The sequence below is a fragment of the Anser cygnoides genome, chromosome Z, assembly GCF_040182565.1.
Source record: "Anser cygnoides isolate HZ-2024a breed goose chromosome Z, Taihu_goose_T2T_genome, whole genome shotgun sequence".
Lineage (NCBI taxonomy): Eukaryota > Metazoa > Chordata > Aves > Anseriformes > Anatidae > Anser > Anser cygnoides.
In genome coordinates, this window is record NC_089912.1 from 78,105,844 (window position 1) to 78,122,988 (window position 17,145).

The window sequence follows — 17,145 nt, forward strand, 5'->3', positions numbered from 1 at the left end:
TCCCCGCCTGGATAGTTAGTTTTTGAGTGTCTTGTTCATAATCCATCTGCCTCAATGATCCAGAAACTGCATTTTTCTATGTGGACAAAGTAAAATGTGTGAATTCATGTCTGTTACAGACTGGGAATTCCTTTTCCTGGCTAATATACCCAGGAAAGAGGAGAACAAAATGAACTGATAATGCGGAAATAGTGTTATATGGTCTCTACGAAAACACATTTTCAGGTAAAATATAAATAAATAAAGGGCTAAACCAGATGTTACACAAAAAGTATCGTTTAATGCTATTGGTGGCATTCCCAGGACAATTCCTCCAACAAAAACCCTGCAGGAATGAACGATGCATCAATTAAAGATGAATATTTTGGGATGTGTCTTGTCAGTTGTGGAAGGTTTCTGTTTTCTGTTCATTTTTTACCAGTTAGGGACTAACTCCATGTTAGCCCCTTCAATAAGGGGATAAACCTTACTTTTTAAATCATCTTTCATATTCTGTACTGAAGCGGCTACTGAACAGCGATCTGTGAACACCACCACGTGCATTGGGAGATTCATTTCAAAGGCAAAAATCATTTTTTTTTTCAGAAATACAGCATGGAAAGAGGGCTGGGAAAATGTTGCAGATCTTAGTTCTCTGCAGAACTGTGTGTGTCAACAAAAAGCACTCAACTTGGTTGGTTAAAGAAATCTTGGATCTTGAGGCCAAATATCAGTCCAATAGGGAGATTAGGTTTGGATGTCAAAGACAATTGAAAAAAACAAACATCAAGAAACTCCAGCGAAATGAGTGTAGTCTCGGTAACTGAACATGACAATTAAGTGCACAGTTATATGCTGATTTTTTTTCAAGAAATGGACCTGACCGTGCAAAACAATGTTCAGATCGTCTTGTTTACATTTTCTCAATAATGCTGCATGTGTGCACTACCTCTGAATGGTGCTAAGCAGAGAACATACTTTACAGAGTAGTAGACATTTTCTAAAATACCAATTTTTGCTTTATAGAATTAGTTCCTTCGCTTACTCCACTTACTTCAGATAAGTACGATGAATTTCACCCATTCTGTTAAACGTTCAGAAGCAACAAACGGAGTTTAGTTTGATCCTAGAGTCAGCTCAGCTCACCTTCGCCATCCTGGCTAAGCGACGCAGCCAACAGGCAGGTGCAGTGGTTGGCATCGCAGTGCCTGCAACAGCTTTGGGTCATGGGGTGGGTTTCTGCTCACTCTCACGGGGTCCCATAGCTTGCCTGCCACAACCTCTCAGGGACTTGCAGCTGTCAGTGCTGCCTCTGCACTGGTGGCAGCTCCTCCTAGGACCAAAGAAACACAAGCCTAGTTTATACATGCTTTCTCCCTCCTAGCCTGGTCCTGCACAAGCTCAGCTTGGCTGGAACAACACGTCTGGTAGTTTGTGTCATTTTCAAATGCGGGTTCTTATGCTGACGGGCATGGGAAGGAGGAATAACTATCGAAGATGTTACAGATTTGGGGAGGGGGGGGGGGAATGTAGAGTTGTCAAAAGGATTCCCTTAGATGGCACCAGTAGCTGTAAAATAGGCAAGAAAGTTTTGCACAGCAGAGGACAGAACATCCGAACCATGCAGCAGTGACAGAAAGTTTGTTAATCTGTGTCCTGCTTCCCCTAGGTTGTCACATCATGCCAATGTTGAGCACATCTGACTAGCCCCAGAACTCTACTGCTTCCTGAGGTCAGCGTTATTAGGCATGTGCTTTATAAACGGAGCCAAATCCTGGCAGTCTGCAAAACCCACTCCTTTCCATTCTTTTATCTTCACAAGTCTAGAGGTTTGCTGTCGATATTAGTCACTTGCAGCGGGTGAAGGCACTTCCTATTTTTCCTGCCCTCAGCTCCTACCATCTGTGGTGTTTGTGAAACAAAGTTCTTAGCTGGGTTTAGGAGGGATTTCTCTCTCTTGTCTTTAACTTTGAAGTAGTTTTGGCATCCCTGCTCTGGGGATTCTCATCTGCTCTCATGCAAGTCTCATCTCACTGCAAGGATCGGATCCAGCAGTGTCCCAGCCCTCTATGCCTCCTCTAGACTGGGAGTAGCAACCCAGAAGTTTTCTTGGAAAGAGAACTTAACATTTCTGTGACAGTTCTGAAGAGGAAGAATTTTTTCCCAGTAGATCATGAAGGGTGCAGCGTCCCGGACCATCACAAACACTACATGCATCCAGGTACTAAGGGGAGAGGAAGACCTACACTGAAAAGGTATGTTTTAGTATAATCTCTGTGTATGGATTTCCCCCTTTTGAGTTACATTACATATGGCCATATACATATTTGCAAGCTAAGCTTTTCCAAGAGGGAACAAGACCTTTGAAGTTCTCTTAGTCTGGATTATATTTGTTAAATCATGGCAGAATTTTCTTTAAACGAAAACAAACACAAAAAAGCAAATGGGAAGCAAAATGACCTTGTACTTCTCTGCAAGAGAGACATCACAATCCTTAACTAGTAGATGGAAATGTAAAAAAATAATTTTTCTCTACATCTCAATATGCTGTTCTTTTATGATTCCAGCAGTGTTGTTCCTCAGGAACCCACAGCAGTGGCAACCAGAAATATAACTTAAAAACAAAGAAAAGCACAGTTTTCTCTTTGACTTTTACTTAGTGAGAGTACCCAGGATAGCAGGGTGTAGGCGAGCAAAAACAAGGGTTCATCTGGAGCAAGCATCCTGCACGGCACTCCCCTCTACTCCCTGCTATTCGCGGCGGTGCTGGCTGCACCCCTGCCCGTCCTGGAGGCATCCCGAGGGTTTGCTCAACTTTGTTCAGGAGCCGATGACTTGAGTTGCAGCACCGTCACTGCTGGTCAAGCCCTTTTGCTGCAGAACACTCTCCACATCTGGATACAGGCATTTTTGCTCAGCAGCTCTTAGAGAAGCAGAGTAACTTGCTGTTTTGATATATGCACCTTTTCCCCACCCACATGAAAGAAAAAGAAATTACAAAAGTATTATTTGGAGTGGTTTCTTTTATCTTTTGAACCTGCAAGTCTAAACTTTATTTCAACCCTGTTTTTTTCTTATTTTTCCTTTTTTTTGCATCTGTGTTCTTGTCATAAATACAACTTAGAAGCACACAGAAGGTACATAGATGTGTGTATGGGGTGAGGTCGATTCTGTCTGAACATTACTTAGTCTTAGAGGCATTGGAAAGCCACAGAATTGGAGAAGAGGCAACAAGGAAGCATCAGGCATGTTCTAAGCAAGTGTTACCAAAGCGTGCTGCTTGGAAATGTCACTGTACAAAGACTGCAGCTGCAGTATTCCCAAATCAGACTGGGAGAGCTTGTCACAAGGCTCCCAGCCTGGGCTGGCAGGTTGGGTAGGTAGCGATCCGGCCTGAGAAGTCGAAGGTTTTTGTCACTCACTCCTTTGATATCTTAGAACACCAGAAGAGGGAGCCGCTACCTGGGGAAATTGTCAGCTGAGCTTCACGACCTCCTGTAAGAACAGCTCTGCCTTGTGTTGGAAAATACTGCTGCTGCATGGAAAACACTGGTGGCAACAGTGATGGCGTTTCAGGGAATCAGGCCTTCATCAGACAGAAGGGCTTGGCAGATAACATAAATTGTAATTTACAGGATTTCAGTGTATTCACAAGATTATTTTTTTTTAAGGCAAGACATAATCTGCTATCTCAATGACATCTTAAGGGGATAATGGAAAAAAAAACTTCATGAACTCTTGGGGCACAGGTAGGTCCCTGCTGCTGGGAAAGCTCCAGATGGAGCAGGACCTAAATTTTGCATTCAGCTTAAGCAAGCTGGTACCAATAGCACTACATTCCCACTTATTCAGAAGCATTCCTGAAACTTAGCATCCACTAAGGAAGGACTTCAGCAAATTTGTGTGTCTAGGCCTGGTAAGGCAGAAAGACTTCAGATCTGTGGGCAGCTGGTGGCTGGGAGCAGAACACAGGTCAACCCCATATCGCTGATAGCGCAGCCTTGGCAAATGCTGGTTAGATTTCTGTTTGACATTTCTTACTGCAAATTAAAATGTGTTTGCTAAGATATGATAGTTTGTATACAAACCTAAGCAAAGCATGTCATGGTAGGCAACCTGCAGGTGTTTTCCCCAGACACAAAGCCTGAGTAGACTTTTTTTTTTTTTTAAGTGACAAAATTCCATTTCCTGAACAGAAATTTGCTCTATCAAGCTTGTTTAATTAATTCTACCTTTGACTGAGAAAACTAGAGCTCTGCACCTGTCCCATCCTTTCCCAGAGAGGATTAAATCAGCATGCATGTGCTATGAGCATTGCTCACCAGCAGGTTGCTTTCCCTGGTTGCATCTGCTGGCTGTGAGCACTGGAGGCTGAATGTCTGGAGGCTGAATGTCCCGGCCTCTCAAAGGGCCGGCCTCCACCAGGCTGAGCCTCCAGGTGCTGTTTGGTTTAATGATGAGTGGAAGAGCGGGGTGAGGTGTGTGTGTGTGTGCATGTATTGGAGCAGGGGGGAGCAAGGGGATGCATGAATAGTCTGTTGCAGAGAGGACAACGTAATTTGTTCATACAGCAGTGGTGGGCAGGACGACAATTAATGGCCTGATGTTACTAGCCTTCAGCCTCTAGGCACTGTGATGGCTCATTCAGAGGCTGTGACCTTACACCAATAAAAGCCCTCAGGAAACTTACAGGAATAACATAGGTGTATGTGCTCCAGCAACAAGGGGATAGGCTATGTGATTTACTTATTTCTTAATGCCTACTCAAGACTTTTTATTTTCCAACATGCCATTAAAAACCAAGTGTAGTGTGCAATGGCTTGTCAATGTTTTATTTTTGTGGGTCTCGGTCCACTCCGTCAGTTTACTCTCAGCAAGTGAACAGGAGGAAAAAGAAAGGTCATCACTTTATGGTGCTTCATATAAAGTTGATTCATAAAACATCTGTTGTGGTTAAACTGTGTAGTTAACATGCATGGCAGTTAGAGCATATGTTGATGATTTTGTACACTAAGAGTTCAGATGCATTTCTACTGAAATTTAATGGGATCAAAATAAAATATTGAGGAAGAAAAAGTATAGCCAATATAAATGCTTTGTATGTATTGCATGATTCTTTGATTTTGTTATTCCTGTGACTTTTAAATAGTAAAATACAGAGGGAGCATGATGCAAGTTAGAAAAGAAGATTAAAAAATGAAGTAAAGAGTAAATGATGCTTGAAAGACAATAAATGTGCTTGGCCTTCTATAAGCAATGTAGGACGCAGGTAGTGAAAAGAGAAGTCACACTCAGAGAAATCACCTACTGTCTTTGGTTAAGTGATTATCTCTGGCACAAGCCTCCAACAAACATCACAGACAGCTCACAGTTATAGTAGGAATGATGGGAGGAGGTGGCAGATGCCTGATCTTGAATGCAGTGGGGTGTTTTTTTACCAGTTTTGGTTGATTAACGGGAAGAGGGCATGCCCCAGCACTAGCACAGACAGGCAGCAGCTGTAATAGCATGGGCAAGAATCTCTGCCTGTTTCTATCCACCAGCCCTCCCCACTGAGGCAAGGTGTCAAGGTGTCAGGGGAGATGTCGGAATCACAGAATTGAAGGGGTTGGAAGGGACCTCAAAAGATCTTCGGGTCCAACCCCCCTGCCAAAGCAGATTCCTTACAGCAGGCTGCCCAGGTAGGCATCCAGACGGGCCTTGAATATCTCCAGAGAAGGAGACCCCACAACCTCCCTGGGCAGCCTGTCCCAGTGCTCCGTCACCCTCATTGTGAAGTTCTTTCGCATGTTGGTGCGGAACTTCCTGTGCTCTGTCTTGTGGCCATTGCCCCTTGTCCTGTCCCCACAAACCACTGAAAAGAGGTCGGCCAAATCCCTCTGTCTCCCACATTTAAGATATTTGTAAACATTAATAAGATCCCCAAAACATTAATAAGATCCCCATCTTAAAAGATTTGCCATCTTTTGTCATGTTAACAAAAGTCAAGGCAGTCAGCACGGCAGGGGTGCAGATTTGCATGAAGTCTAGAGAGAGTTACACAGCTGAGAGTCTCGGAGTAAATGGGGAAGGGGCAGGAGGGCATCGCGATGGCAGCAAGATGACTGCAGGTCTGCAGTTCTGCAGGATGGAAAACTGGTCATGCCTGCACCCAAGGCTGGCCACCTGGCCATGCCAGTAGTCACCTGGTAAAACCTTTGGAGTAATCTTTTGCAGTATCAACAAAGTGATGCTTCCATCACTTACATGGCCTACATGCTACACCTGAAATTTACAAATGACGTTTTACAGTTAATTACATTGCTCCATCCTAAAAGAGGAAAAAACACGTCAACAAAACTTCATGGCATTAGATCTAGATAAGCTGTTTGCGGCGTGAGCATAAAGCTCGGGCTTTGCTGGCGGTGCTGACACACTGGTGGCTCGCTGTAACCTCCCGGCTACAACAGGAGGAGCAAAACCTGTACAATGGGAAGCAGCAGTAAGAATTGCTGAGAAAAGGAACATTTCTCAGGTTTTGGAACAAACTCAATTACCATATTTATCTCTCCCTACCCCACATCCCCTCTGCTGATCATAAACTGGTGGAATGTGAACAAATCCTAAATATACCAATGATTTCTGTGAGAAAGAGGTGTTGTTTTATAACTTTGAGATGGACTGTGGCCCAATGAATATTTATTTACAATGTACCTTTCCTTTACATCTGACGTGTAACTAATATGAAAAAAAAATAAATGATGGTTCTACCCATCTCCCATCTTCTATGTGTTGTGCAAACATTTAGGCCTTATTCTAAGTACCACACCACTGCCTTGGAAGTGTGCATCCAGATCTATTCACTAATTTGCAAATCCGATGCATGCATTAGACATACTTCCAGCCTGTAGGAATACCCCTAGAAGTGATTAAAAAAGGAGCGACTTACCTGCTCGAGCCAATGCCAGGGTAGACAGCAGTTGATGGCAACAAATGCTCTTAAATGCAAGTTTGTTCTGTGGAGCAAAACGTGTGTGGAAGCAGACTTGCCAGGCCAGGTGTGAGCACATGCTGCTGAGCACAGTGAAAGCATTTAGGAATAGACCCTGGCTACAAACATAATCCTCATCTTTCACAAGCAATAATCAGAGATGACTGAAGAATTTGCTTATTTCAAAGCAGACTTCCTACTTGTTCTGCCGCAGTGCAAAATTAATAGTGTATGCCATTATTACCAGAGGCAAACAACAACACAAGAAAAATTTTGATTTGTATTTTGATGAGACTCTTTGCAGTGTAGGTTTGTATTGCCAGCAAACCTTTGCTTCATGTTGCTATTAGAAACATCGTAACTTTTTCTTGTTTTCTGAGGATTATATAGCTCTAAACAGTTCTTACTGCATTAAGTACACAGTTTATTTTTATTTTTTTTAAATTTTTATTTTTTCATGTTAAAGGACCAGCTGGGCATAGAATCTGCCTACATTGACTTACCTGCAGTGCGGTTCTTGTACCAGAAACACGAGATTGAAAGGAAAAAGGTGCACAATGCAAACAGACCTCTGTGCACCATGAGTATTTTTGTAGTTTTATCTCTAGATAATATTCATTTTGTGGTATTACTTAAAAACACACACACACAAAACAAACAGAAAAACAACAGCTGGCAACACTAGTCTGGGAAATGATCAGCTGTGGATTTTAGGGTATTTTTCCTTCAGAAAACAGGTAGAACCTTTCTCTTCAAAACACTCATAATGATACTTCTAAAGTATCTGAATTATTCATGCATGATCTAGTTTGTTTTTGAAATATTATATTGCATTTACACCAAAAAAGCAAAAATAGTGAAGGTTTTCAATTTGAGCTTTTCCATTATCATTACTGCTCTTTGTAAATTAAGTGGTTGCAGTTGGAGGCTTGCTCTCTCTCTCCATAGAATGCCATTGTCACTAGCTAGCTCTAAAATGTAGGAGACTGCAATAAGGGATCAAAGCTCTTAACATTTCTGGACTTAAATTTCTGCTCTGTTTTTGTCTTTTCATTAAGAGATGGAAACAATTTTTGATTTGTATTTAAGCTCAATTATCCTGCATTACTTAAGAGCAAGGTTCTTCTATAATATCTAATTTATTTATATAACAATTTACAAAGATATTACTCCTTGCTGCAACATAGCTTATACACAATCATCTGCCATTAAGCAATGGCAGTAACGCAGCTTGAAGAACTAAAAGAATAACAATGGAAACTTTAGTATATATGCTTTTTTGTTGTTTTTTTATTTTTTTTGTGGGAACCAAACTATATATATATATTTTAAACATTGCTATATACGCAAAGTAAAAACAAGACAGTGGTCAAATAAATATCCTTTAATAAAGAAAAAAGGAATCATTTTTAAGCACCAAAACTGTGAGTATGATGTTACATCGCATGTACAAGAAGGTGAGTTCAGTACTTTGTGTACAGGTTTAAACTTCTGAGTCAAGAAAATAAAAAACCATGATACACAGCAATAAACTTGCATTGCAGAAAAGCCGCAGTAAAGAAAAAAGAGCAAAAGGCAGACAGTTAAGTGTTTTTTTTTTAGTTTTTAGTTTTTAGGTATTGCTGGAAAGTTTTGCTTAGTTTTTTACCTTTTTTCTTAAAGATACTTGTTGCTTAATACTTTATACCATTAAGCATTTGTAGGTATAGCAAATTTGCAGTTGTTTACAATAAAATATGCATTTAATATGTCCTTTTGAATATAATGGTGTTAAAGAGCTTCCTTAAAGCCAAGCACAGTGTGCTAGTGTTTGATTCTACCAATAATATTGCACAAAGCTAGTGAATGGCAAACTGGTTTGATTATTTCTTATTCAACAGGCTTAAAAAAAGAAGCTAGTGTCATTTACCTTTACTGATGTCATTCATGCAAGACAATCTGCAGCCATCTATATTCCTTTCATCTTATAATGATGTATTCATAAATATGTAAGACAAAATCCAAAACATATAGCAACTATAGTAATGTGCTGGGACACACGAAGTGTCCCTTATCCCCAATATCTATTCTGTAATTCAGAAATAAAAAAAATGCTCCTGAAAGAATCTGAAAGTCAAGCCAGTCTAAGGCAAACTAGTTACTGAACAGCTGACAGTATCTAGAATAAAATCTCTGCAGAGTTTGGACTTTACCCACTGAAATAACAATCACCCTTCTTACTTTTCCCAAATGGACACACCATTGGTTAACAGCCTTAGATATCAGCTTTAAATAATACTCCACAGTAACATTAAACTCAGCAGAGTAAAATTCATTGCTTGGTCATTTTCCATGTTAGAGGTACATCAGAGTATTCACATTTGAGAATGGAAAGACCTTTTCTGTCAAATTCTGAAGCTCTGTGCCACAGAATATAGCAGACCTGAATAAAAATACGTAAGTGTCAGGTTGCAGACTCACGACAGTCAGAGCTGGGAGTTTTGGATTAATAGTTAAACTGAACAGGAAGTGCAAAGAAATGTATATACAACAACCCATCCCCAAAATAAACTGGCATGCCCACCCACCTTCAACCCTGCTAAAAATCCTAATTTTACGTACATGTATTAGGCAGCAATTAAATATAAATTTGTTTTGTAGGAAAAATTTAAATTACAGTATATTTATAGGTTAAAAACAGCCATTGCTGTACTTTTTACAGCATTGATAGCAGTATGTCAATGTGCTTACACCAAAGAGCAATTTGCAGTCAAGCTTAGAATGACCTACTGTCTGTCAGCTCCCGTAGCACTGAAATTATGCAACACGCTCTCCCAGTAAGGTGCTTCTGTTTGCTCCTTTTCTTTGCAATAAGCTTCGCTTGTTCTTAACATTAATTCTGTAGTGCTAAACATAACAATACATTGTCCATGCTTATGGGATCATTACCAGAAACATATATGGGTAACTTAATTACATAAGCATTACAATGAAAATAAAATCTGATAGACGTGTGAACGAAGTTGATTTACAAATTACTCTTGAAATTCAGCGCAACAAACGAATAAGGGGAACATTAACCAATACAAGTTTCTGTTTCCTCCTCTCAGTAAGTTGCATCTTCGATAACGCACCTGTCATTACTTTAATATTAGACATTACAGAATATAGTGCTTATACTCAAAATGATTCTTTACAAATAATGTAATGAAGTGTGTTGAGTCCTACCCCTGATGCAGCCACAAAAGAACAAAATATATAATCATACTAATTTGTTTTAAAGGTGTCTGGTGTAGGATGCAGGCTATCAGATTTAAAAGATGAAAAATTAAAAGTGATGCTTAAGGAAGGTAAAAAAGCATTCATCTACCCTAGACAGGTTATTTAACTAAGACATGAAAACAGTAAGAAAGTGAACAAACTAAGAATACTGGTAATTTTTTTAAGGATCTGGAACGTCTGTGAATGAGAGGATGAAATTAATGTTGATGCAAACTCTATTTCTGAGGAAAAACTTCCTGTTTACCTTACATTTTGGTTATGTAAACAGAAATTCAGTATTTCCTGTTCCCACTCATACAAGATTTTTCAGTCCTCAACAAGCATTTACACAATAAACATTATGCACTCCAACTCTTTATCTCACCGAATCCGTTATACAATACTACAACAGCTTTAAGTTGAAGCAAGAAAGTAAGTTTCTAAAGATTGAAAAAGCCTGAAAACAGACACACTGCTTAAGATAAATGACTAACAACAGACAAAGGCAGCCACCACAATGAGGCTCTCTTTCTGTGCATATGTTTAACTGTTTTTTTCTGTCGTGACGCTTGCTATGATTTCTCAAGGACCAACATATTCATCAGAACTTTTCTTAGCTATGGAGGAACCAAATTTCATGTAGGATTGTCGTAATTTCTCTAAGTTTCTTGTTGATATACTTCCCCCATTTGCTGCTCCAGCCATCCCACTGCAGAACTTCACATTGCAGAGAAGGATGGGAAGTTTTATGCATTAACTGTACTCTACATATGCACAATTTTTATATCACAATGGAGACTTACGTGAAACTGTGACATCTAGGGACTCATGGAAGATTAAAATCAAGCATTTGGGCTTTCAGCAGTATGCGGGGGAAAAAAACATTTACTTTCCACACGGAAGATGGCAGTTCTGAACTGATATAAACTGCTTTGCTCAGCATAACAACTTCTATTTGTGTGCACATAAAACACTTGCTACTATGAGAAGTCCATTTCTATAAACTAAGCTATTACAGGAATCTACGATTTCAACTAAATATAAAACAGATTAAGGACAGTAGTTTTGTATTTTTTCTCATCATGCACACATTTTCAAGGCAAAGTCGACAGATCACATGGCAAATAAATCTGAAGATTGTAGTACAGTAAAGCATTGAGCTATTTAGATATATCACAACACAATGGTAAACTGTAGACACAAACACTGTGCAAAGGGACCGTTGCACCTGTATCATAAAATTACACTATTTTCTCTTGACTTCGAATTTTGCTAGTGTCCCATATGCATACTGTAAGGAATAAAAATGCAGGCTGGAAAACAGGAGAAAATTGACAAAGAAGTTGCTCAGTCACCACTAATTAATATAGCACAAAGATTCAGATGAACTATATAATTTGAATTACCATTCTACATCATAATTCTGCTTTGTGCTATGGCCAAAAAATTATTTGATTAACTCAGTTTTAAGTGTGGTATGACTGGAAGTGTAGACAAACGTAGAGCAAAAACACACCACAGGTTACAGTACAGTCAATGTCAGATGATAACGATAAACTTTGAAATTACTATTATTGCTGCATGAGCGTGGTATTAGACAGCTTATAACCACCCCATCTAACTCGAGTTCAGAGAAGCAGTTTATGAAAAATATACCTTGTGGTTTTTACGTCCTTAGAAAGCCAATATCAAGCATTTTATAGAGCTGATCTTCTCAGGAGAAAAGCATACAGACCTGGCAACGAATACATACTGCAAAATCAATACATCTCTGGAATAATGCTGCTCATGGGTGCTTTGAAAATGAATGTTCACTAACTATAAATAAGGCAACAAGGTTAAGAAAATGCCTGTCAATAGCAAGGGTAAAGTGGCATCCATTTGAGATGTTTGATAGAGCTTTAATTTCAGGACAGCCACAGCAAACAGCTGAAGGGTCCAACATCTGAGGTTCCTGTAGGTTATATAGCCTGTTGCTAAGGTAAGTACTCCTGCTCCTGTTTATAAAAGTAAATGGCAAGACATGAAATCTCCTGTTATAAACACTGACACAGTACATGTTCCGTTATGTGACAGCAGCGATGCATAATTCCACTTAAAAAAAAAAATCATTCACATAGTAGTTTGTTCTTCACAAAAGGAAAAGTGAATGGAACACACTACACAAAGGACAGGGATTGTGTACTTCTCAAACACAGTGTATGTCATGCTAGTAAAAATATAATGCTAGTAAAAGCTTAGCTTCCTTAAAATTTTAATGGGCTTTTTTATTTTAATATCACATGGAGTTTCTAGATAGTCCAATACTATCTCTCTGTACTGGCATACCTCTTATTATTGTGATGTTTATTGTAAGTGTAGCTGCCTGCAGCCATTAGCCATGAAGCTTAGGGTTACTACTAAGAATTCACTGCAGAGGAAATTATAACTCTCCTTTGAAAAAAAATAGTCATGATCAAAAGGAAACTTTTTTCAGACAACAGGCTTTTGGGTATGAAATACAAATATTTTTTGCAGCCACTAAAGAGAATAATAAAAAATAGCAAGAGAAGCAACTGAAGTATTTTAGTATGTTTAAGTGCTTTGATCTTTTCTTAAAGAAGGCTGCTTACAGTATTCAAACAAAGCCATTTTAAACCAAAAAGAAAAATAATTTTAAGTATGAAATTACAAAATATTGCTTCTTATAATAAATGATAAAGTATAACTAACTTGGTTGAGCATAGCTAAATATTATTTTTAAAAAGCATGAAAATGTCTACTTTAAAAAGGTTTAATACTACAAATGACCTTCTAAAAAGCTGCTGCAGTATGTCTTGCTAAATTGTACCATACTGGAAACAAATACATTCTTGAATATGTACTGAATTCAACTCTTACTTCTCATTATGTTGTAGCCACATGTTATTTTTCATCCTGACACACAATTCTTCAAACTAAGAAGAAAAAAATCTTGGTTGCACAATACTGAATTTCAGCTACAGTAGTGCAACTAGGAATTCTGCTCTTTCTGTAACATCACACTGCTACGCAGCAAGCTTCTCTGCAAGGAGCTATTTAATTGGTTTTCAAGCAGATGATATATTCAGTGCAGTGAAGGGTAGATTTTATAGCTGTTGTTTCAGCCAAATCCCAAAGTTAGTTAAATGCAAGTATTCTCTCAACTCAAAATATTCCCTTCACTTAACTGGCCACACATTAATAACAGAAATATGAAAAGTGCTTAAGAATTGGGCATTCTTGGTTATATGAAATGCACGTCTACACAACTTAGCTTTCTACTCAAACCAGAATTTTGGAACAAATAAAGAAAAAAGTGATCTGAAAAGTAACATTTCAGGTCATTTTTTCCAGGTGCTAAATCTTTTGCCAAAGAAAGGCTATTTCTTTGCCAAAAAACCTCCTGGGGAATTGATGGTCAAAACTGCTGGCTCTCAATATTCAGAAATGAAGAGGAAAAGTAATCTTCAACTGGGGTTTCTTTTCTCACTCCAGTGGCTGTAAATCACCTGTTTGGGGAAAAAAAAAAAAAGGAACATCTGAAAAGCTAAACAGCTTTACAAATCCTCTCTGATCAACGTATTAGGCAATTCCAACATGCAGTACTAAGCTATGTCTTTAAAAGCCTTGGTTCTCTTTGCTCCTAGGTCTAACCAAGATTCTGTACTATTGTATGGAAGCTACTACATCTTTATAATGGTTGTTCAGCTGTACTTCAGATACATGGAATGCCTCAACATTATTGTACGTGGCTTAGAGTGTCCATAAGGAAGGAAGTGCTCTTAAAGAAAAGGTAGTAACATAACTTTACACAGAAGTTAACTCATACAGCAGCTAATAAAAGAGATAACTAAGTGTCCTGCAAGAACTAATTACTATTATTTTATCTTCAAACCTCAATAATTAAGGAAATGACTTCAGTGTACATTGTTAATACTCTTTCCTCTACTGCATGTGCACTAAGACACTTTTTGGCATTTGATAAACATAAATCATATCAAATTTAGCTTTCATTCTTAAGGCAAATAATTGCATTACATTTAGCCTACAACGATGTGTACATATTAAACAAAGTTTGTAACAAAGGTGCCAATATACTTTTAAATAACTTCTTTGATCCTAAAATTTCTATGCAGCTATTTTTGGATATGCAGAGCTTAACTTAAAAATCAGTAGATCAATCTTTTCTTTTTTAAATAAAGCATGGTATTAAACTGAGAACAGCAATAACTGATAATAGTAAGAAACATTATTCTACAACAGATTTCTGTTAGATTTTATTCCTGTGCAATAAATTCTGGGTGATCAGTCTACGTGATCAAGCAAGCACACTCATGTATGTGGAAAGTATTCATTCAGCTGAATTTCACGTGGGCTTTGTTTCAACTTTCTGGTCTATCAGATTATTTCACATAATTCCATAGCATGAATTTAAAGTCTCATCTCATGAAAACAGGATTGTTTTCATAACAAAATAAGATACTGGTAAGAGAGCAGATCCCAGATGTATGGAAAACTCCAAGGAGCAAACACACAGAACAGTGACACTGCACCCTGCTTTAGGTCCAACTATTTGTTGGGACCTCAGCATGTGGCAGGAGTACATCCTTGAAAGGGAAAAGACTTTAACTGTAAACTGGCAAGATAATTCATATTCAGGTCAGTACTTCTTTAAAAAGGAGACAAGCACTGGGCCCTACAGATACTGCATGGCTGTGATTTTCAACCTACACTTTGAACTGCTTCTAAAGGGCTGCAAAAGACAGCAGAGAAAAGTGTGTATTTATATTGTACAGCAATGTACGCATAAAAATTCTAAGAGGATACAGTTCCAATGGAAAATGGTTAGGGGGTCCACCAATTAGATTTAAAAAAAAGTAATTTCTGAATAAATTCTCTTATGAGTTCTACAGTGTTAAAGAGTATTCTTGCTAGGTTATCTCAGAAATGAAGAAGGAATAATTACATCAAGAAACCAAGTCAATTCCAAGGCAAGTTTCTCATAGCTATGACTTGATTTCTAAAGGGCTGTGACAATGGGATTTTTCAGTATGCAAACTAATAGAGAACTTAGAGTTTCAGCACAAGTTTAGTACATCTGCACTCCGTGATTTTAACTCCAAAAGTAGTAATACGTTTCGGATAGTAGGAACACGCCATAGTTAAACAGTAGGTATTGGCCACACTAGTGATTTGCTATTTCATGAGAAAAAAAAAAAGCAACATTTATTTTCCTTTTTAAAAATTTTAAATAGAATTATTTGAAAATGGCATACCAGTGAACAATTTGAGACAGTATTATATAATCGCAACAATATTCAGCAGATGATGAGTTACATCACCATCACTTCTTAAATAGCTGTACCAATTAGCCACTCTCCAGCTACTGTAAAAAATAACCAGTATAGAATTGCCTGATTGAAAGCATCCAAAAGGTTATCTTCTTCCCACTGCTAGCTGTGTTACAAGGATTGTAAATATTTATCTTCCATACTCTTCGAGTTCTGAACAGATTTTTAAATTCCTTAGAGGTTGTCCCACCTCTTTTTTCTCCAGATTTTAAATACTCACAAATAAGTTTAGTGGGACCCTTCATTCAGACTTAAGCTCATCTGCACACCAGTAGCAGAAAAGAATCACCAGAGAAGGACAGTGCTGTTGTAATCAAGAATTAAGGCTGATACAACCTTAAATTTGAAAACTCCTTTCTTGCCAATCTCTGTTTTGTTCTGAAATCACTAACTTCATCTGCTGAAGTCTAATATCTGTACTTTCGAGCACTGTAATTTAATATAAAGAAAGTTCATGGGATTTGTATGAGTAGCAGAAGCATAAATTGTACATTACTGTTTATAGTTTAGAAATTCAATTAAGTCAGAGTGTTCACAAATTGAAACCAAGCTATCAAAGAGTCAGTCACACAGGATAACCAATGAGATTTCAGTGTGTCCAGCAGTCAAATCTAATCATCCTTGATTTGGAGCTATTCAGTCAGAAGTAGTAAACACTACATTTTTACAAGGCCAAAGGTAATTAGAAAATAATTATAGGTTATGTCCAAGAGTGACTGTGCTGCTTTGTTACTTAAAAGCATTTTTAAGCTATTTTATAAGCTGCAAACAGTCCCTTCAAATTTACTAAATAAAATAGAGCTTTATATAGGAGCAGTCCTGTCACTATTCAGCAAAAGTATTCAAACAAGAACAGGACTAAGATGTTGCCTTATAAAACTTTTTCTTAATAGAAACCTTGAATTCTTTTGAAAAGTCAGTGATACTAAATTCATATGTGCATGTTTTGTCATGTTGTACATCAGACAGTTTAGTCACATTCATACTATGTCCCCTAGATTGCATAACCTGAGGCTTAGCAGCTATTGTTATAAAAAATGTTGAAGAAATAGATTTTTTTAAATGTAAGTTAATTACAGGTTAATTTTCCCAGTCTGTGCAAGGTAAACTCTCCTCTTCATCCTCTGATTCAGGTGATGCTTCCTTAATTCGTCGCAATGCTTCATGGATGCTCCTTGTCAGAGGGTCAGTATCAGGCAGAATTGTAAAGGATTCTCTCAAAACATCTTTCTGCACTTTCTTCAGTTTCACTCCTTTCCTGATCTGTGCCAAGATGTTATTGCTATCATCTTCATCAGGAAAAGGAGGGAGACTTCTCTGCTCAACTTTTCTTAAGTGAAAGCTCCCACGCTTCAAGGAAGCCAGCACTTCATCCATCGGGGAACTCACTGCAGTAAATCAAAAGACTTTCAGTATGATTTTTACTAAATTTATTCAGTATCCAATTATGTTTCCTACGTAACAAAATGTAGCCACATGCAATTCACGTAATAGTCCCATACCATAAAAATACAGGAGACTCTAGTATTTTCAATTTTATCATTCTGTAGCTCTGTTTTTGTGTTAGCCTCCAAATTTATCTTCCCTATTTCCAGGACAAAATTG

The 17,145-nt window shown here is 38.1% G+C and overlaps 1 protein-coding gene across 2 annotated transcripts in view; it reads right to left on the minus strand.

The window, feature by feature from the left end:
- Positions 1-8,318: 8,318 nt before the first annotated feature.
- The window catches only part of JMY (junction mediating and regulatory protein, p53 cofactor), a 79,330-nt gene continuing 70,503 nt past the window's right edge, over positions 8,319-17,145 (minus strand). The window contains exons 10-11 of one of the 2 annotated variants that reach the window (XM_066988488.1): positions 16,618-16,928; positions 8,319-13,698 (exon numbers count right to left, since the gene is read on the minus strand). In XM_066988488.1, the coding sequence (XP_066844589.1) occupies positions 16,621-16,928 (308 nt within the window). In that variant the 3' untranslated portion in view covers positions 8,319-13,698; positions 16,618-16,620. Of the gene's footprint in view, positions 16,929-17,145 lie in introns of both variants that reach the window. The other variant, XM_048079532.2, reaches the window with a different exon arrangement.